The sequence below is a fragment of the Pongo pygmaeus genome, chromosome 18 (assembly GCF_028885625.2).
Source record: "Pongo pygmaeus isolate AG05252 chromosome 18, NHGRI_mPonPyg2-v2.0_pri, whole genome shotgun sequence".
Lineage (NCBI taxonomy): Eukaryota > Metazoa > Chordata > Mammalia > Primates > Hominidae > Pongo > Pongo pygmaeus.
In genome coordinates this window covers 87,104,237-87,123,628 of record NC_072391.2, presented here as the reverse complement: position 1 = coordinate 87,123,628, position 19,392 = coordinate 87,104,237, and the positions used below count along the sequence as shown (strand labels likewise).

Sequence of the window (19,392 nt, the reverse complement as noted above, 5' to 3'; positions counted from 1 at the left end):
ACAGACATTTGAGAGCCCTGGTTTTGTGCTTTGTTTATTTTAGGGTAACTATGCAGGCCGTGGATCCCAAGGGGTGCAAGACTGAGCCAGACTGGGCTTGATCTCTGAAAGGGAACTCAGGACAGATCTGAGGGAAGGCTTCCGGCCCGGGGTGCCCCAGGGTTTCTAGGCTGGTGACCGAAAAGACACAGAGGCTGAGCATGGCTGAACCCAGACACCGCGAGGGATCCAGACCATGCGGCGGAATGTGTGGCCATGGGGAGGTCCCAGAGCGGAGACAGAGGAAGCCCTGGACAGCAGGCGGGCTGGGTCAGCGAGCAGGACCCGTGCGGTATGGTGAAGAGAGACACTCATGCTGCGATTCGGGGTCAGGCAATGAGAGGAATACTCAAGGCCCTGTCTGCTTCCTATTGAGGGCGGTCAGAGTTATTTACACATGTTGAATTTGTTTCTCTTTTGAACAGATAAAGCAAGGTGGTTAAAAATGAGTGGGTCCTGGCTGGGCGCGGTGGCTCACACCTGTAATCCCAACACTTGGGGAGGTTGAGGCGGGTGGATCACCTGAGGTTGGGAGTTGGGAGTTTGAGACCAGCCTGACCAACATGGAGAAACTCCATCTCTACTAAAAATACAAAATTAGTCAGGCATGGTGGCACAGGGCTGTAATCCCAGCTACTTGGGAAGCTGAGGCAGGAGAATCTCTCGAACCCGGGAGGTGGAGGTTGCGGTGAGCCGACAGACATCTTACCATTGCACTCTAGCCTGGATGACAAGAGTGAAACTCTGTGTCTCAAAAAAAAAAAAAAAAAAACCAAGAATGAGACACGCTGAGATGTGTCACTTAGACACTAGTTCCTGTGTGAACATGGGGTTGACAAGCTCCTCCCCACATGTGACAGCAAACATCGTCTCAGATGGTGAAAGCACCTCCAGTGCCTGCCCAGGGGCCTGAACATTGTAAGATGAGAGAAATAGGCTGGGCGTGGCACCTCACACCTGTCGTCCCAGCACTTTGGGAGGCTGAGGCAGGAGGACCATGGGCCTGGGAGGCGGAGGTTGTAGTGAGATGAGACTGCGCCACTCTAGCCTTGGTGGCAGAGTGAGACCCTGTCTCAAAAAAAAAAAAAAAAGTCCAGGCACGGTGGCTCACGCCTGTAATCCCAGCACTTTGGGAGGCCGAGGCGGGCGGATCACCTGAGGTCAGGAGTTTGAGACCATCCTGGCCAACATGGCGAAACACTGTCTCTACTAAAAATACAAAAATTACACGGGCATGGTGGCAGGCACCTGTAATCCCAGCTAGTCGGGAGGCTGAGGCGGGAGAATCGCTTGAACCTGGAAGGCAGTGGTTGCAGTGAGCCAAGATCATGCCACTGCAGTCCAGCCTGGGCGACAGAGTGAGACTCCATCTTAAAAAAAAAAAAAAGAATGCAGAAGTTCCTCACAACTGATGGGCATAATTCTCTCCACACTGCTCAGTGACAAGGCAGAGGCAGAACAGGCCATTATAAAAGATGTGCCACATCAAATGACAGATGAACTTTTCTTTTCTTTTCTTTTTTGAGATGGAGTTTTGCTCTTGTTGCCCAGGCTGGAGTGCAGTGGCATGATCTCAGTTCACTGCAAGCTCTGCCTCCCAGGCTGAAGCGATTCTCCTGTCTCAGCCTCCCAAGTAGCTGGGATTACAGGTGCCCGCCACCACAGCCGGCTCATTTTTTGTATTTTTAGTAGAGACCAGGTTTCTCCATGTTGGGGAGGCTGGTCTCAAACTCCTGACTTCAGGTAATCTGCCCACCTTGGCCTCCCAAAGTGCTGGGATTACAGGTGCGAGCTGCCATACCCAGCTTTTTTTTTTTTTTTTTTTTGAGACAGAGTCTCGCTCTCTCACCCAGGCTGGAGTTGGCATGATCTCAGCTCATTGCAACCTCCATCTCCTGGGTTCAAGCGATTCTCCAGTCTCAGCCTCCCAAGTAGCTGCAATTACAGGCACTCGCCACCACGCCCGGCTAATTTTGTATTTTTAGTAGAGATGGGGTTTCATGACGTTGGCCAGGCCAAATTCGAACTCCTGACCTCAGGTGATCTACCCACCTCAGCCTCCCAAAGCACTGGGATTACAGTCACGAGCCACCCCACTTGTCCTAGACAGAAAATTATCTTTTTTTTTTTTTGAGACAGAGTCTCGCTCTGTTGCCCAGGCTGGAGTGCAGTGGCACGATCTCGGCTCACTGCAAGCTCCGCCTCCTGGGTTCAAGCAATTCTCCTGCCTCAGCCTCCTGAGTAGCTGGAATTACATACACCCGCCACCACACTCGGCTAATTTTTGTAGTTTTGGTAGAGATGGGGTTTCACCATGTTGTCCAGACTGGTCTCGAACTCCTGATCTCAAGTGATCCGCCTGCCTCAGCCTCCCAAAGTGCTGGGATTATAGGCGTGAGCCACTGCACCGGGCCAAGACAGAGTTTTGCTCTAGTTGCCCAGGATGGAGTGCAGTGGTGCAATCTTGGTTTACTGCAACCTCCGCCTCCTGGGTTCAAGTGATTCTCCTGCCTCAGCCTCCCGAGTAGCTAGGATTACAGGCATGCACCACCATGCCTGGCTGATTTTGTACTTTTAGTAGAGACGGGGTTTCCCCATGTTCGTCAGGCTGGTCTTGAACTCCCAACCTCAGGTGATCCACCTGCCTTGGCCTCCCAAAGTGCTGGGATTACAGGCATGAGCCACCACACCTGGTCAATTTTTGTATTTTTAGTAGAGTTGAGATTTCACCATGTTGGCCAGGCTAGTCTCAAACTCCTGACCTCAGGTGATCCACTGGCCTCAGCCCCCCAAAATGCCGGGATTACAAGTGTGAGCCACCGTGCGCACCGCCCCTGCCTTTTTTTTTTTTTTTTTGAGACAGGGTATCACTCTGTCATCCAGGCTGGAGTGCAGTGGCGTGATAGTGGTTCCCTGCAGCCTCAGCCTCCTGGGCTCAAGTGATCCTCTCACCTTAGCCTCCCAAGTAGCTGGGACTATGTAGGGTCCAGCCCTACAGGGCTTGGCGGGTGTTCTCCCCATGTACGGAGAAGAGAGATTGTAATAAATAAACACACAAGACAAAGAGATAAAGAGAAAACAGCTGGGCCCGGGGGACCACTACCATCAAGACGCAGAGACTGGTAGTGGCCCCGAACGGCTGGGCTCTTTGATATCTATTGCATACATGACAAGGGGGCAGCGTAAGGAAGGTGAATCTTCTAAGTGATTGACAAGGTGAAGCATGTCACGTGATTACAGGATAGGGGGCCCTTCCTTTTTAGGTAGCTGAAGCAGAGAGAGAAAGCAGCATACGACAGCATTTTCTTCTCTGCACTTATAAGAAAGATCAAAGACTTTAAGACTTTCACTATTTCTTCTACTGCTATCTACTACGAACTTCAAAGAAGAACCAGGAGTACTGGAGGAGCAAGAAAAGTGAATAAGGAGCGTGACCACTGAAGCACCACAGGGAGGGGTTAGGCCTCCGGCTGACTGCACACAGGCCTGGATAATATCCAGCCTCCCACAAGAAGCTGGTGGAGCAGAGTGTTCCCTGACTCCTCCAAGGAAAGGAGACTCGCTTTCACGGTCTGCTAAGTAACGGGTGCCTTCCCAGACACTGGTGTTACTGCTTCACCAAGGAGCCCTCAAGCAGCCCTTATGCGGGCGTGACAGAAGGTTCACCTCTTGCCTTCTATTCACTTCTCACAGTGTCCCTTCAGCACCTGACCCTATACCCACCGGTTATTCCTAGGTTATATTAGTAATGCAACAAAGAGTAATATTAAAAGCTAATGATTAATGTTTATAATAATTGATAACTGTCCATGATCATCTGTATATCTAATTTGTATTATGACTGTTCTTATTTGAACGATTTTATTATACTGAAACAGTTTGTGCCTTCGGTCTCTTGCCTTGGCACCTGGGTAATCCTCCGCCCACAGGACTACAGGCTTCTGTCACCACACTGGGCAATACAAAAAATACAAAAAATATTTTACATTTTTTGTAGAGATGGGGTCTTGCCATATTGCCCAGGCTGGAATTCTTACCTTTGCTACTGTATTTAACGTATCTTTTTTCTCCGGCCATCTTCACGGTTTTCTCTCTGATTTCCACAGTTTGAATACAGTGCATGTGTGAGGCAGGGGCTCATATTTATCAAGTTTTGTGTGTGCTCTGAGCTCAGGTCTGCATTTTGTTGTCTTTCATTATTTTGGGAGAATTGTTAGTAATTTTCTCTTCAAACATTTTTTCCGATTTGTTCTTTCTTCTTCTTTTGGGAGTCCTATTACATGCATATTATATCATTTAATGTTTTCCCACAGTTCTTGGATGCTTTTTTTTAAAAAAAACTTTTTCTTCTTTGTTTTCCAATGTGGGTAATTCCTATTTTTCTCAGCTGTGTTGATCCTACTGCTGCCCCATCAGAAGCATTACCTGTTATCAGCGTTCTTCCTTTCTTACAATTTGATGAGTTTCCTCCTCATGCATATTGTTCACCTTTCATACAAGAGACCTCCACATATTAATCACAGTTATTTTAAATTTCCAGCCTGTTTCAATTTCTCGGTCACCTCTGAGTCTAGTCCTGTTAATTGCTTTGTGTTATTTTTTTGTTTTTGAAACAGGGTCTTGCTCTGTTGCCCAGGCTGGAGTGCAGCGGCGCGATCTCAGGCTGTTTGTTCCCTGAGTTCACACCATCGCCCTCGACCAGCAGATTGCAAAGTGTCCGAGTCGGGCCGTGCAGGAGTCTTCGAGGGGGTTTCATGGACTCCGAATTCTCATTCCTGCTCCATCCCCAGCTCATGAATCCAAGGCCCCACTCTGTGCCTCGGCTCTTCGTTTGTGGCGCTGAACGTCGTCTAAGCAATCTACACAATAAAGGCGCCTTCCGAGAACGCGGCCCTTGGGCTGAATCCCTTCGGTGGTTCCAAGGCCACTGCCAGAGGATGGGGATGGGTCTCTGGGGCCTCTACTTCCCCAGGGCTTTGAGGCACATTAGCTTCCCCTAGGTACTTGCATTTACGAATTCTTATGTTTGGTTTTGTTTTGAGACAGTCTCGCTCTGCCGCCCAGTCTGGTTAAAAGACAGGGTCTCGGCCGGGTGCGACGGCTCACGCCTGTAATCCCAGCACTTTGGGAGGCCGAGGCGGGCGGATCACCTGAGGTCCGGAGTTCGAGACTAGCCTGGGCCAACATGGCGAAACGCTGTCTCTACTAAAAATAACAAAAATCATCCAGGCGTGGTGGCGCGCACCTGTAATCCCAGCTACTTGGGAGGCTGAGGCAGGAGAATCACCTGAACCCAGGAGGCAGACGTTGCAGTGAGCCGAGATCGCGCCGCTGCACTCCAGCCTGGGCGACAGAGGGAGACTCCGTCTCAAAAAAAGGAAAAAAAAAAGAAAAGAAAGAAAAGTGATGGGGTCTCGCTCTGTTGCCCAGGTTGGTCTGGAATTCCTGGGCTCAAGCGATCCTCCAGCCTCGGCCTCCCAAAGCGCTGGGACCACAGGCGCGGCCACCGCGCGGTCTCCGGCCGCCGAAACGCCGCCCTACGGGGGAACCCTTCGGCCCCCGGGAGGAACAGCGGCTGCCCGGAGCTCAGAGGCGCGCGCGGCTTTGCGCTCCCCGCGGGGCTCTGAGCCTGCTTCGGCTTGGTTGGCCAGGTGGTCTCTTCAGGACCAACCCCAGTCATTCCCGGCAGGAACCACGCCTGAGGGGCCTCAGTCTGCCCGCGCGAGACGCCCATCGCGGCGGCAAAAGCAAACCCAAGCAGGACCTCACCGCGCGCAGGCGCCTCCCCCACGACCAACATGGCCACGACGCAAGGCCTCGACCTGAGGGGCGTGGCCTGGCCGCCGCCAGCCAACGGCCGTGCGCGCCTGGCCGCAGCCAATAGGAACGCAGCGCGGGCTCGGGCTCAGGGAGCCGCCGCCGGGGCTGTAGGCGCTAAGGCCATGTCCGACTCGCGGGTCCCGAACTCCGCCTCGGGCCAGGGCCCAGGGGGTCGCCGGAGGTCCTGGGCCGAGCTCCTGGGTAGGTGGGCGCGGCAGGTCGCGGGAGTGGGCGGCGCCCGGCCCGGGACGGTTTCGCCGGTTCCCCGATCCCTTCCCGCCCGAGCCTCCGCCGGTCGGATCCCCGGACACCGCGCCCGGGGGGCTGTGCGGGGTGGGCGCCTGGCTGGGGCGGCGCGGCTGCCTCGGACCCAGCCCCGACCCGGCCCCTCCTGCGCCTGGGCAGACGCCCCCGGCCCCTGCCCGCGGGGCGCCCCCTTCTTTCCCGAACGCCGCCCCCGTCCACCGCCCTGTCAGAGCCAGGCCTGGGGTACGCGGCCTGGGGCTCCCCTCAGCGCAGAGGCCGCCCCTCGCCAGCCGTCCCCGGGCTCCCCTGCCTCGGGCCCTCCTGGGCCGTCTTCCCCGGCGTCCGCGCTGGGGCCGTTTCCGTTAGTTTCCCGAGACCTGCGCCCCGGGGAGGAGCCCCAGCCCCTCTTTGGGAGGGTGTCGCTGGTGGGTTTCTCCGCGGCGTCCACCTGCGCGTCGGGCCGGGGACCCCGTGTGTAAACTGTGCTGTGATGGTTTCGAACCGACTTCTCTCCGTAGCGGGCAGGGTCAAGAGGCAAAAATACAATCCTGAAAGGGCACAGAAATCAAAGGAATCAGCTGTGCGCCTCCTGCGAAGCCATCAGGACCTGAATGCCCTTTTGCTTGAGGTAAGAGGAAGCTGGTGTCCGTCTACGGGCAGATTTAGGTTTGGGGTTTTTGAGTCCAGCCACGGCACAGCTTTCCTAACAAAACACCCGAGGCGGCGGGCGCGGTGGCCTGGCCCGCAGAGGGGAGGATCGCCTGAGACCAGGAGTTCTGGACCAACCTGGGCAACGGGGTGAGACCCCGCCTCTTTTATTAAAAACAAAACAACAACAACAAGAAAACAGGCCAGGCGCAGTGGCTCAGGGCTGTAATCCCGGCATTTGGGGAGGCCGAGGCGGGTGGATCACTCGAGGTCAGGAGTTCGAGACCAGCCTGGCCAACATGGTGAAACCCCGCCTCTACTAAAAATACAAAAATTAGCTGGGTGTGGTAGCGCACGGCTTTAATCCCAGCTACTCGGGAGCCTGAGGCAGGAGAATTGCTTGAACCTGGACCCGGGAGGCAGAAGTTGCAGCGAGCCGAGATCACACCACTTGGAATCCAGTCTGGGTTACAGAGTGAGATTGTCTCACACACACACACAAAAAAAGCCGGGCGTGGTGGCTCACGCCTGTAATCCTAGCACTTTGGGAGGCCGAAGTGGGTAGATCACTTGAGGTCAGGAGTTCGAGGCCAGCCTGACCAACATGGTGAAACCCCGTCTCTACTTAAAATACAAAAACTACCTGGGCGTGGTAGCAGGTGCCTGTAATCCCAGCTGCTCAGGAGGCTGAGGCAGGAGAATCCCTTGAACCTGGGAGGCGGAGGTTGCAGTGAGCGAGATCCTGCCATTGCACTGCAGCCTGGGCAACAGAGTGAGACTCCCTCTCAAAAAAAAAAAGGAAAATAGCCCAGTAGGGAAACATAACTTACAAATACAGCTTGTGTTTATGCACAGAGCTTGAATTTTTTATTTTTTTTATTTTTTTTATTTTTTATTTTTTTTGAGACGAAGTCTCACACTGTCGCCCGGGCTGGTGTGCAGTGGGGTGATCTCGGCTCACTGCAGCCTCCACCTCCCGGGTTTAAGCGATTCTCCTGCCTCAGCCTCCTGAGGGGCTGGGACTACAGGTGTGCCCCACCATGCCCTGCTACTTTTTGTATTTTTAGTAGAGACAGGGTTTCACTATGTTGGCCAAGCTGGCTCGAACTCCTAACCTCGTGATCTGCCCACCTCGGCCTCCCAGAGTGCTGGGATTACAGGCGTGAGCCACCGCGCCTGGCCTGGAGCTTGAATTTTTTAAATGGAGTTTGTTGTGTTTTGGATTCTAGGTAGAAGGTCCACTGTGTAAAAAATTGTCTCTCAGCAAAGTGATTGACTGTGACAGTTCTGAGGCTTGTGCTAATCATTCTAGTTCATTTATAGGTAAGTTATAGCTTCATTTTCTCTATTTTGAATTGCAGAAGAGTTTTTATATAGTAACCATGGTTTGCTAAATTAAGTAGAAATGTAAATTTCCTCAGGCGATGGGTTTCCACTGGTGTGTGTAGTCGCAAAGTCTATGTGATGTTTGTGTGACTTGCTCTTGGGCTTATGATGCTGTGTTTAAAAACAGCGTCTGACTCAACCTGCGACTCAGAAGCAGTAGGACCCAGAATGTCTCTTGGAAAAACATGGGATATAGCAACAACAGGGATGTGCCCCTCGCTCATGGAAGTGGTGAGACAGGTTGTGGTGTGCCCAGGAGAGTAGATGGGAAAACAATTTTCTAGGTACCTCCTTCTCCCGCCAGTTTGAGAGTGGGAGATAGGGAAAGTTCTGGGTCAACAACAGTAGGTTATTTTCTGATCCTTCATGTCTTTGTTATGTGATGACTTGTTTCTATTAAAATAACCTTCAGTGATAGCGCTCCTTTGACAATTGGTCACTGAATGTCATTGGCAAATGATACGGATTTTCACGGCCATGATTGTATTTGAATTTCACAAATTGCATATTATCATTCCAAGGAACCAAGCTCAGCCACACAGATAAACCTTTAATTCATTAATTTTTGAGTTTGTTTTTTTCTGCTAAAGATATAGTTAGTACATGCACGCGCGCGCACACACACACACACACAGTAAAAGCCTTGTAGATAAAAAACTTTCACATGGAGATACATTGGAAACAAATGACTAGAAATTGGCATTGTTGGCCGGGCACAGTGGCTGACGCCTGTAATCGCGCACTTTGGGAGGCTGAGGTGTGCGAATCACCTGAGGTCAGGATTTGAGACGATCCTGGTCAACATGGTGAAACCCTGTCTCTACTAAAAAACACAAAAATTAGCCGGGTGTAGTGGTGGGTGCCTGTAGTCCCAGCTACTCAGGAGGCTGAGGCAGGAGGATTGCTTGAACCTGGGAGGCAGAGGTTGCAGTGAGCCGAGACCCCTCCATTGCACTCCAGCCTGGGCAACAAGAGCAAAACTCTGTCTCAAAAAAGAAAATGGCATTGTCTACTTTTTTTTTTTTTTTTTTTTAATAGACAGGGTCTCACTCTGTTGCCTGGACTGGAGTGCCGTGGTGCAATCACGGCTCACTGCAGTCTTGACCTCCTGGGCTCAAGTGATTCTCCCACCCCAGCCTCTTGAGTAGCTGGGACTACAGGTGTGCGCCACCATGCCTGGCTAATTTTTTCGTACAGACAAGATTTTGCCATATTGCCCAGGCTGGTCTCAAACTCTTGAGCTCAAGCAATCCGTTTACCTCAGCCACCCAAGGTATTAGGATTGCAGGCGTGAGCCACTGTGCCCCATCTGTCTACTTTTCTACTGAGAATTTCACCAGCAGTTGATGATTTCGTGTACTACAATTGTAAGCTCCTATAACTATTGTAAATTTTTTTTTTTTTTTTTTTTTTTGAGACGAAGTCTTGCTCTGTTGCCCAGGCTGGAGTGCAATGGCGCCATCTCGGCTCACTACAAACTCCGCCTCCTGGGTTCAAGCAATTCTCCTGCCTCAGCCTCCCATGTAGCTGGGATTACAGGTGCCCGTTGAGGCACCCAGCTAATTTTTGTATTTTTTGTCGAGGCGGGGTTTCACCATCTTGGCCAGGCTGGTCTCGAACTCCTGACCTCGTGATCCACCTGCCTCGGCCTCCTGTAGTGCTGGGATTACAGGCATGAGCCACCGTAATCAGCCTGTAAATGTTTTTACTTATGTATTGATAATGTGTTTTTAGAGCCAGTACATTACAATAACAGGCACGTACTGCAGTTACCAGTTTTTTTTTGTTTTGTTTTTTGTTTTTTTGAGATGGAGTATTGCTCTTGTTGCCCAGGCTGGAGTGCAATGGTGTGATCTCGACTCACCGCAACCTCTGCCTCCCTAGTTAAAGTGATTCTCCTGCCTCAGCCTCCTGAGTAGCTGGGATTACAGGCATGCACCACCATGCCTGGCTAATTTTGTATTTTTAGTAGAGATAGGGTTTCACCATGTTGGTCACGCTGGTCTCAAACTCCCAACCTCAGGTGATCCATCCGCCTTGGCCTCCCAAAGTGCTGGGATTACAGGAGTGAGCCACTGAGCCTGGCCTCCAGTTTTTTTTGTTTTATTTTGTTTTGTTTTTTGTTTTTTTGAGATGAAGTCTGGCTCTGTCGCCCAGACTGCAGTGCAGTGGCCTGATCTCGGCTCACTGCAAACTCCACCTCCTGGGTTCACGCCATTCTCCGCCTCAGCCCCCCGAGTAGCTGGGACTACAGGCTCCCGTCACTAAACCTGGCTAATTTTGTTTTTGTGTTTTTAGTAGAGACAGGGTTTCACCGTGTTAGCCAGGATGGTCTTGATCTCCTGACCTTGTAATCCGCCCGCCTCAGCCTCCCAAAGTGCTGGGATTACAGGCATGAGCCACCGTGCCCGGCCCAAGTTTTTTAAACAATTAATTTTGGCTCACGTGGTAGCTCACACTTGTAATCCCAGCAGTTTGGGAGACCGAGGTGGGCGGATTAATGAGGTTGGGAGTTAGAGACCAGCCTAGCCAACACAGTGAAACCCCATCTCTACTAAAAATACAGAAAATTAACTGGGCGTAGTGACGCATGCCTGTAATCCCAGCTACTTGGGAGGCTGAGGCGGGAGAATCGCTTGAACCTGAGAGGCGGAGGTTGCAGTGAGCTGAGATGGTGCCGTTGCACTTCAGTCTGGGCGACAGTACAAGACACGTGTCCATCACAAAAAAATAAAACAAAAAAAATTAATTTTGGAAGGCAAATAAATCAGAAAATGGTTTCTTGGCTTTGCCTGCTTCCAGGTTGCCCACTGTTTCTCACTTTATTGAACACAGACCAGTGGCTGGGTTGCTCAGGAGAATGGTGGCTGCCTGCAGGCTGTTAGTGAGGTTCCACTTGGTGGCCTGCGGACTGAGCACAGCTGTGACTGCACCTGCCCAGTGGTGCATGGCAGAGTGTTGGGAAATCCCTGCCTAATTTTATCACAACCATCAATGTGAGTCAACAGGAGCAGACTTATCCCTGAAGTAATTAGAAAACAATGTAATTGAAAGAGCCTGCTGGAGTTCTCAATTTATTGTGCTCCTTTGTGAAAAGATGATAAAGTTTTTAGTCAGAATATATTTCTTTATCTTGCTCCTTTTGTGTCATGGGAAACGTAACAAATACGAATGTATAAGTCTGGGTTCAGGTGTTGCCACCAGTTTTATTGTGAGCTGCTTGGGTCATCAAATTCTAATTTTTTTCTCATGTTTTTCCCTTTGCATCTATTCTCCCCCTTTAAAAGGCAATTTTTTTTTGTACTGAATCTTAAGGCATTTTAAACAGCAAGTCTTTGGTTTTAGATTTTGTCTCGTGTTAAGAGAAAGCTATGGTTTTGTTTTGTGTTTAAGGCTCTGCTTTGCAGGATCAAGCCTCAAGGCTGGGGGTTCCCGTGGGTATTCTCTCAGCCGGGATGGTTGCCTCTAGCGTGGGACAGATCTGCACGGCTCCAGCGGAGACCAGTCACCCTGTGCTGCTGACTGTGGAGCAGAGAGTAAGACACCAGCAAAGAAGAGGATACCTGCCCTTTGTTACTTTTAAGCTGGTTGGGAAAATAGGACATTGCTTTAATATTGTTTCAGGTAATTTGTCTGTTTTTAAAAAAATGTAATCTCTCTTTTCAGAAGAAGCTGTCTTCCCTGTTAGAGTTTGCTCAGTATTTATTGGCACACAGTATGTTCTCCCGTCTTTCCTTCTGTCAAGAATTATGGAAAATACAGGTAAATCTGAGATTGCAAATCGGACTCTCCAGTGTTCCAGGCAATGTTCTGTTGATCTGCATGGAGGCAACAGAGTACCTGGGTTTTCTTGGGAATTCTCCAAGCTTCTCATTAGTTACAGAGAGTGGATGAAAAAGGGTTTAGAAATCATCTGTGAATTGGAAAGAAGTACCTTCAGTTGCCATTTTTGTCACTATTCACCTATCATTAGTAATATTTATTAGAATAGAATATATTAAAAAACACATTTAGCCTTCTTGGGTATATTAGTATGGAGAATTTTCCAGGGTAGTATAGTAAACTATTAAAAAAAAGTATGTAATTTTTTTTTCAGAGACAGGGTCTTGCCTTGTTGCCCAGGGTGGTCTTTTTTTTTTGAGACGAAGTCTCGCTCTGTCACGCAGGCTGGAGTGCAGTGGCGTGATCTTGGCTCACTGCAAGCTCCGCCTCCCAGGTTCACGCTATTCTCCTGCCTCAGCCTCCCGAGTAGCTGGGACTGCAGGCGCCTGCCACCACGCCCGGCTAATTTTTTGTATTTTTTAGTAGAGACGGGGTTTCACCGTGTTAGCCAGGATGGTCTCGATCTCCTGACCTTGTGATCCACCTGCCTCGGCCTCCCAAAGTGCTGGGATTACAGGCGTGAGCCACCGCGCCCAGCCTAGGCTGGTCTTAAACTCCTGGTCTCAAGCATTTTTACAGGGCAGTATAGTAAACTAAAAAAAAAAAAAAAAAAGTATATCATTTTTTTTCAGAGACAGGGTCTTGCTATATTGCCCAGGCTGGTCTTGGACTCCTGGCCTCAAGCAGTCTTCCCTCTTGGGCCTCCCAAAGTGCTGAGATTACAGAGATGAGCCATCATGCCCAACCTAATGATAAGATATACAAAATGATTCTTACCTGCTCTTTTTTGAAGCATTTTGAACTTAGTAGGATTATAGAGTTTTGATGAATGGAAAGAATGCAAAATGTTTAGTGGTACTAAACAAAATTAGCAAATACTTAGAAAAAGCAAAGAACCAAGGTGATCGTTTATTCATGTTTTCTTCCCCATTCTTTTTTTCTTCTTTTTCTTTTTTTTTTTTTTTTTTTGAGACGGAGTCTCGTTCTCTCGCCCAGGCTGGATTGCAGTGGCGCCATCTCGGCTCACTGCGAGTTCCGCCTCCCAGGTTCAAGCGATTGTCCTGCCTCAGCCTCCTGAGTAACTGGGACTACAGGTGCCCAGCACCACACCCAGCTAATTTTTTGTATTTTTAGTAGAGACAGGGTTTCACCGTGTTAGCCAGGATGGTCTCGATCTCCTGACCTCATGATCTGCCCGCCTTGGCCTCCCAAAGTGCTGGGATTACAAGTGTGAGCCACTATGCCCAGGGTTTATTTTTATTTTTGAGACAGTATTGCTCTGCTGCCCAGCCTGGAGTGCAGTGGAGCGATCTTAGCTCACTGCAACCTCTGCCTCCCAGGTTCAAGCGATTGTCCTGCCTCAGCCTCCTGAGTAACTGGGACTACAGGCGCCCAGCACCACACTTGGCTAATTTTTTGTATTTTTAGTAGAGACAGGGTTTCACCATGTTAGCCAGGATGGTCTCGGTCTCCTGACCTCGTGATCTACCCACCTCGGCCTCCCAAAGTGCTGGGATTATAAGTGTGAGCCACTGTGCCTGGCGTTTATTTTTATTTTTGAGACAGAGTATTGCTCTGCCGCCCAGGCTGGAGTGCAGTGGAGCGATCTTGGGTCACTGCAACGTCTGCCTCCCAGGTTCAAGCGATTGTCCTGCCTCAGCCCCCTGAGTAGCTGGGATTACAGGCACGTGCCACCATGCCCAGTTAATTTTTGTATCTTCTTTTTTTTTTTTTTTTTTTTGAGATGGGGTTTTGCTCTTGTTGCCAGGCTGGAGTGCAATGGTGCTATCTTGGCTTACCGCAACGTCCGCCTCCCGGGTTCACGCCATTCTCCCGCCTCAGCCTCCCGAGTAGCTGGGATTACAGGCATGTGCCACCATGCCTGTAATTTTTTGTAGTTTTAGTAGAGATGGGGTTTCTCCATGTTGGTCAGGCTGGTCTCGAACTCCTAACCTCAGATGATCTGCCCACCTCGGCCTCCCAAAGTGCTGGGATTACAGGCGTGAGCCACTGCACCCGGCCCAGTTTTTGTATCTTTAGTAGAGATGAGGTTTCACCATGTTGGCCAGGCTGGTCTTCAATTCCCGACCTCAGATGATCTGCCCATCTCGGCCTCCCAAGTGCTGGGATTACAGGTGTGAGCCACTGTGTCTGGCCTTTCCCATTCTTTTATCCAGCATACATTATAGAATTCATTAGATTTTTCAGTTATTGCTTTGGTCCCTGCCCTCATTATCATCTAGCTGGGGAAACAAGCCACTAAATCCACAAGAAGTGTGATGATACAGGTGCTCACAGATTTGCGAAGAAGATGATGGACATGCATATCAGATTGGAGAGTTAGGAAAGCCTTCCTGCACGGACTGTGAAGAGAGCAAATTAGGGGCCGGGCACAGTGGCTTACACCTGTAATCCCAGCACTTTGGGAGGCGAGGCGGGCGGATCATGAGGTCAGGAGATCGAGACCATCCTGGCTAACACGGTGAAACCCCGTCTCTACTAAAAAATAGAGAAAATTAGCTGGGCGTGGTGGCGGCACCTGTAGTCCCAGCTACTCGGGAGGCTGAGGCAGGAGAATGGCGTGAACCCGGGAGGCGGAGCTTGCAGTGACTCGAGATCGCGCCACTGCACTCCAGCCTGGACGACAGAGCGAGACTCCGTCTCAAAAAAAAAAAAAAATAGAGTGTGAGTTATAGGGGATGAGAAGGGGAGGCTGCAGGGAGACCAGGGCAGTGTGACGGGCACAGTGTTCGCATTGAGTGGCTGAAGCAAATCCTGTTTTATCAAATGGTAGAGGGTTGAGTGAGAAAGACAAGGGACACGCACAGGGCACACTGAAGCCTGATCTTTGTCCTGGCAGCTAGGAGGAGCCAGTGAAGGCTTCTGAAGGAGAGACTGTCGTGTCAGGTGTGTGTAATACTGTGTTGGCTACATTGTGGAGAAAGGGTTGGAAGTTGGCTACACTGGAGCCCTGGCCTGGAGCTGGTCAGAGCCAGTGCCGAAGCAGTAGGAAGAGGGAAGTGGAGAAAGGGCTGGAAGTAGGCTACACTGAGTAGGAAGAGAGAAGGAAGAGAAGCAAGTGTTGGGCAACGGTGTGTGGGTGCCCAAAGGCCAGGGAGTTTGAAAACCAGTACAGCTTTGTAAAAAAAGATGTGTTTCAGGCTCTAATTTTTGCTTGAGGTTAGTTTTCAATACGGTATGGTTGTTAAGAACCTAAGCTGAACATTTTGTAGGAAAATGCATTCATAAAGGACTCATAATGCTGGGTTTTTGTTTTTGTTTTTGTTTGTTTGTTTGTTTTTCAGAGTTCTTTGTTGCTTGAAGCGGTGTGGCATCTTCACGTACAAGGCATTGTGAGCCTGCAAGAGCTGCTGGAAAGGTAGCGTGCTAACGATGATTCAGTGTTACTGTTTTTGCAATCTAGTCTAGTATACATTATATTTCAAAGCCCAAAATCAGACGGGTTTGATTTTTGGCTTTGAAATATAATTTATACTAGACTAGATTGCATTGCATATTTATACTAGACCTGGAGGAACTATTGCTTTATTATTTCAAGAGAACGTTTATGGTGTTTTTTTGTTTTTTGTTTTTTTTTTTTGAGATGGAGTGTCGCTCTTGTTGCCCAGGCTGGAGTGCAGTGGCACGATCTCGGCTCACTGCAACCTCCACCTCCTGGGTTCAAGCAATTCTCCTGCCTCAGCCTCCCAAGTCGCTGGGATTATAGGCGCCCGCCCCCACACCCAGCTAATTTTTGTTATTATTATTTGTTTATTTTTTTATTTTTTAGGGACAGAGTCTCGTTCTGTCACCCAGGCTGGAGTGCAGTGATGTGATGTCGGCTCCCTGCAGGCTCCATCTCCCGGGTTGATGCCATTCTCCTGCCTCAGCTTCCCAAGTAGCTGGGACTACAGGCATCTGCCACCATGCCCGGCTAATTTTTGTATTTTTAGTAGAGACTGGGTTTCACCGTGTTAGCCAGGATGGTCTCGATCTCCTGACTTGGTGATCCGCCCGCCTCAGCCTCCCAAAGTGCTGGGATTACAGGCATGAGCCACTGTGCCCGGCAATTTTTGTTATTTTTAGTAGAGATGGGGTTTCACCATGTTAGCCAGGCTGGTGTCGAACTCCTGACCTCAGGTGATCCCCTTGCCTCGGCCTTCCAAAGTGCTGGGATTACAGGCATGAGCCACCTCGCCTGGGCTTTTTTTTTCTTTTTGAGACAGAGACCTGCTCTGTCACCAGGCTGGAGTGCAGTGGTGTGATCTGGGCTCGCTGCAACCTCCACCTCCCGGATTCAAGCAATTCTGCCCCAGCCTCCTGAGTAGCTGGGACTATAGGCGCGTGCCACCACACCCAGCTAATTTTTGTATTTTTAGTAGAGATGAGGTTTCACCATGTTGGCCAGGATGATCTTGATCTGTTGACAGTTCTGGGATTACAGGCATGGGCCACCGTGCCCAACCGGAATAATATTTTTTGTTTTATTTTATTTTATTTTTTTGAAATGGGGTTTTGCTCTCGTTGCCCAGGCTGGAGTTCAGTGGTGCGATCTCGGTTCACTACAACCTCCGCCTTCTGGTTTCAAGCGATTGTCCTGCCTCAGTCTCCCGAGTAGCTGGGATTACAGGCTACCCGCCATCATGCCCAGCTAATTTTTGTATGTTTAGTAGAGATGGGGTTTCACCATGTTGGCCAGGCTGGTCTCGAACTCCTGATCTTGTGATCTCCCACCTCGGCCTAGAGCAAAATTTCGTCTCAAAAAAAAGAAAAAAAAGAAAAACCTGCTTCCTAGGATATACACACCTAATCTCAGCACCAAAATCTATGAAGCAAAAATGGCCAGAATTAAAGAGAGAAGTAGACATTTCAGCAATAATCGTTAGAGGTTTCAATACTCCCCTTTCAGTAATGGGTAGAACAAGTCCGATTAAGAATGATATAGAAGTTAAATGCTGCAAACCGGCTGACCTGACTGACTGTGGAGCACTCTACCCAGTAGTAGCAGAATGTGTATTCCAGATGGAACAATCCCCAGGATAGAGCATAAGGTTCAGGCCAAGGCCAGGTGCAGTGGCTCACACCTGTAATCCCAGCACTTTGGGAGGCCGAGGCGGGCAGATCACCCTGTCCAGCCTGTTCAAGACCAGCCTGTCCAACATGGTGAAACCCTGTCTCTACTAAAATTACAAAAATTAGCTGGGCAAGGTGGCAGGTACCTGTAATCCCAGCTGTTCGGGAGGCTGAGGCAGGAGAATCGCTTGAACCCAGGAGGCAGAGGTTGTAGTGAGCTGAGATTGTGCCATTGCACTCAAGCCTGGATGACAGGAGCGAAACTGTTTCAAGAGGAAAAAAAAAAAGGTTCAGGCCATAAAACAAATAGGAATAAATTTAGGAGGGCTGAAATCATTCAAAATAAGTTCTCTAACCACAAATGAATTTAATTAGAATCAACAACAGAAGGGAATTGGGAAAATCCACAATATTTGGAAGTTAAACGACATAATGGGTCAAAGAAGTCACAAGAGAAATTATAAAATAACTTGAGACTGTGCGCAGTGACTCACACCAGTCATCCCAGCACTTTGGGAGGGCAAGGTGGGAGATTGTTTTGAGCCCGGGCGTTTGAGTCCAGCCTGGGCAAAGTAGTAAGACCTCCAGCTGGGCGTGGTGGTATGCACCTGTTGTCCCAGCTACTCAGGAGGCTGAGGTGGAAGGATTGCTTGAGCCTGGGAGGTCGAGGGTGCAGTGACTGTGATTGCGCCACTGCACTCCAGCCTCAGTGACAGCAAAAAACTGTCTCAAAAAAAATGTTGAGACATATGGCTCAACTCAATCCCCTGATGATGGGAATGAGTTGAGCCTTACGTCTGCGTCTGTGTGTGTCTCCAGCCATCCCGACATGCATGCAGTGGGATCGTGGCTTTTCAGGAATCTGTGCTGCCTTTGTGAACAGATAGAAGCATCCTGCCAGCATGCCGACGTCGCCAGGGCCATGCTTTCTGGTGCGTTCATGACAAGATGCGGGTTCTTGGGTAAAACTCATTTTGATCTGTGTTAATGCCTTCTGCTCTCAAGAGCTTTGTGAGGCAGAACAGCCTCTGTCTCCGTGGCCCTGGGAACCTGGCATGACAGACTCCTAGTCTCAGCCTGTTGTGGGTTTGCATTTAACTTGACTGGTGTGGAAATAGTAGTAAGTCGGCCTTGACATGAGTTTAAGTGTTTCCATGCACCTTTCCCATAGAGTGACTGCAGCTGCTTCCTTCTGTCGCCCAGGCTGGAGTACAGTGGCACGATCTCAGCTCACTGCAACCTCTGCCTCCTGGGTTCAAGTGATTCTCTGCCTCAGCCTCCTGAGTAGCTGGGACTGCAGGCATGCTGCACCATGCCCAGCTAATTTTTTTTTTGTATTTTTAGTAGAGACGTGGTTTCATTAGGTTGGCCAGGCTGCTCTTGAACTCCTGAACTCGTGATCCACCCACCTCGGCCTCCCAAAGTGCTGGGATTATAGGCGTGAGCCACCACGCCTGGCCTTCCTGAGGAATGATATTATGAGAAAAACTTGGGACTGTAATGTCCCCCCACAAACTAACAAGGTGCTGAGAGACCAGAGGATGGCTCGGACCAGGGACCAGCCCAGCTTGAGGAGTAGTTGGGTTTGTCAGAAGATGGCTCGGACCAGAGTCCAGCTTGAGGAGTAGTTGGGCTTGTCAGAGAATGGCTCGGACCAGTCCAGCTTGAGGAGTAGTTGGGTTTGTCAGGACTTATCTTCAGCGCACCCCTGGACGGCGGCAGGACAGCTCTAGAGAGCCGCCCCACCACCCGTCTCTAAGGTGCGTTGAAGCTCGTTTTCTGGCTCTTTGCCTGCTGCGTTTGAGTGATGAGACTCTTTTCCTTGGTGAGTTCTCAGATCTTCTCTGGGATATTTGGGTTATGAGGAACACCTGCTGGGAGACCCATCCCACTACAAGAGACACCTACAAATAAAAATTAGATGAGAAACTGATCTGTACAGTAGCTTGTGGGTTTTTTCCTTTTTCCTAAAGGTTTTTGGTGGCATGAGCGACTTAGCATTCCTGAGCTACTATAACCTGGTCCCAGATAGGTTAAATTTAAATCAAAGTTAGAAAATCTTTTGGATTTCAGTCCTGTTGATCTTATTTTTTAAAAAGCTAAGAATGCCTTTCCTCCCCCATCACATTCCTCAGAATAGGATGCTTCTGGGTCCCTCTAGTCCCTCTGGTATTGGAGATTGGCGGGCAAGACAATCTGTAAGACCTCCCTTGGAAGCCACTTTTATTTAAGAGAAAAAAATTGGGCTGGGTGGGGTGACTCATGCCAGTAATCCCAGCACTTTGGGAGGCCAAGGCC

General features: G+C 49.8%; 2 protein-coding genes across 14 annotated transcripts in view; one reads left to right on the top strand and one right to left on the bottom strand.

The window, feature by feature from the left end:
* SPIRE2 (spire type actin nucleation factor 2) overlaps positions 1-4,312 on the bottom strand; it is a 50,450-nt gene extending 46,138 nt beyond the window's left edge. The window contains exon 1 of the mRNA XM_054455491.2: positions 4,077-4,312. Within this exon, the coding sequence (XP_054311466.1) occupies positions 4,077-4,161 (85 nt within the window). The 5' untranslated portion in view covers positions 4,162-4,312. The remainder of the gene's footprint in view (positions 1-4,076) is intronic.
* A 1,525-nt stretch (positions 4,313-5,837) lies between these two features.
* Positions 5,838-19,392, top strand: part of FANCA (FA complementation group A) — a 79,771-nt gene continuing 66,216 nt past the window's right edge. For 11 of the 13 annotated variants that reach the window (XR_008494756.2, XM_054455462.2, XM_063654601.1 and 8 more), the window contains exons 1-7: positions 5,838-6,060; positions 6,624-6,733; positions 7,983-8,076; positions 11,533-11,675; positions 11,806-11,901; positions 15,327-15,400; positions 17,914-18,026. Coding sequence is in view for 12 of the 13 variants with exons in the window: in XM_054455462.2 (XP_054311437.2) it covers positions 5,838-6,060; positions 6,624-6,733; positions 7,983-8,076; positions 11,533-11,675; positions 11,806-11,901; positions 15,327-15,400; positions 17,914-18,026 (853 nt within the window). In the remaining variant the exon portion in view is untranslated. Of the gene's footprint in view, positions 6,061-6,623; positions 6,734-7,982; positions 8,077-11,532; positions 11,676-11,717; positions 11,764-11,805; positions 11,902-15,326; positions 15,401-17,913; positions 18,027-19,392 lie in introns of those variants that run through there. The other 2 variants (XM_063654606.1, XM_063654607.1) reach the window with 2 other exon arrangements.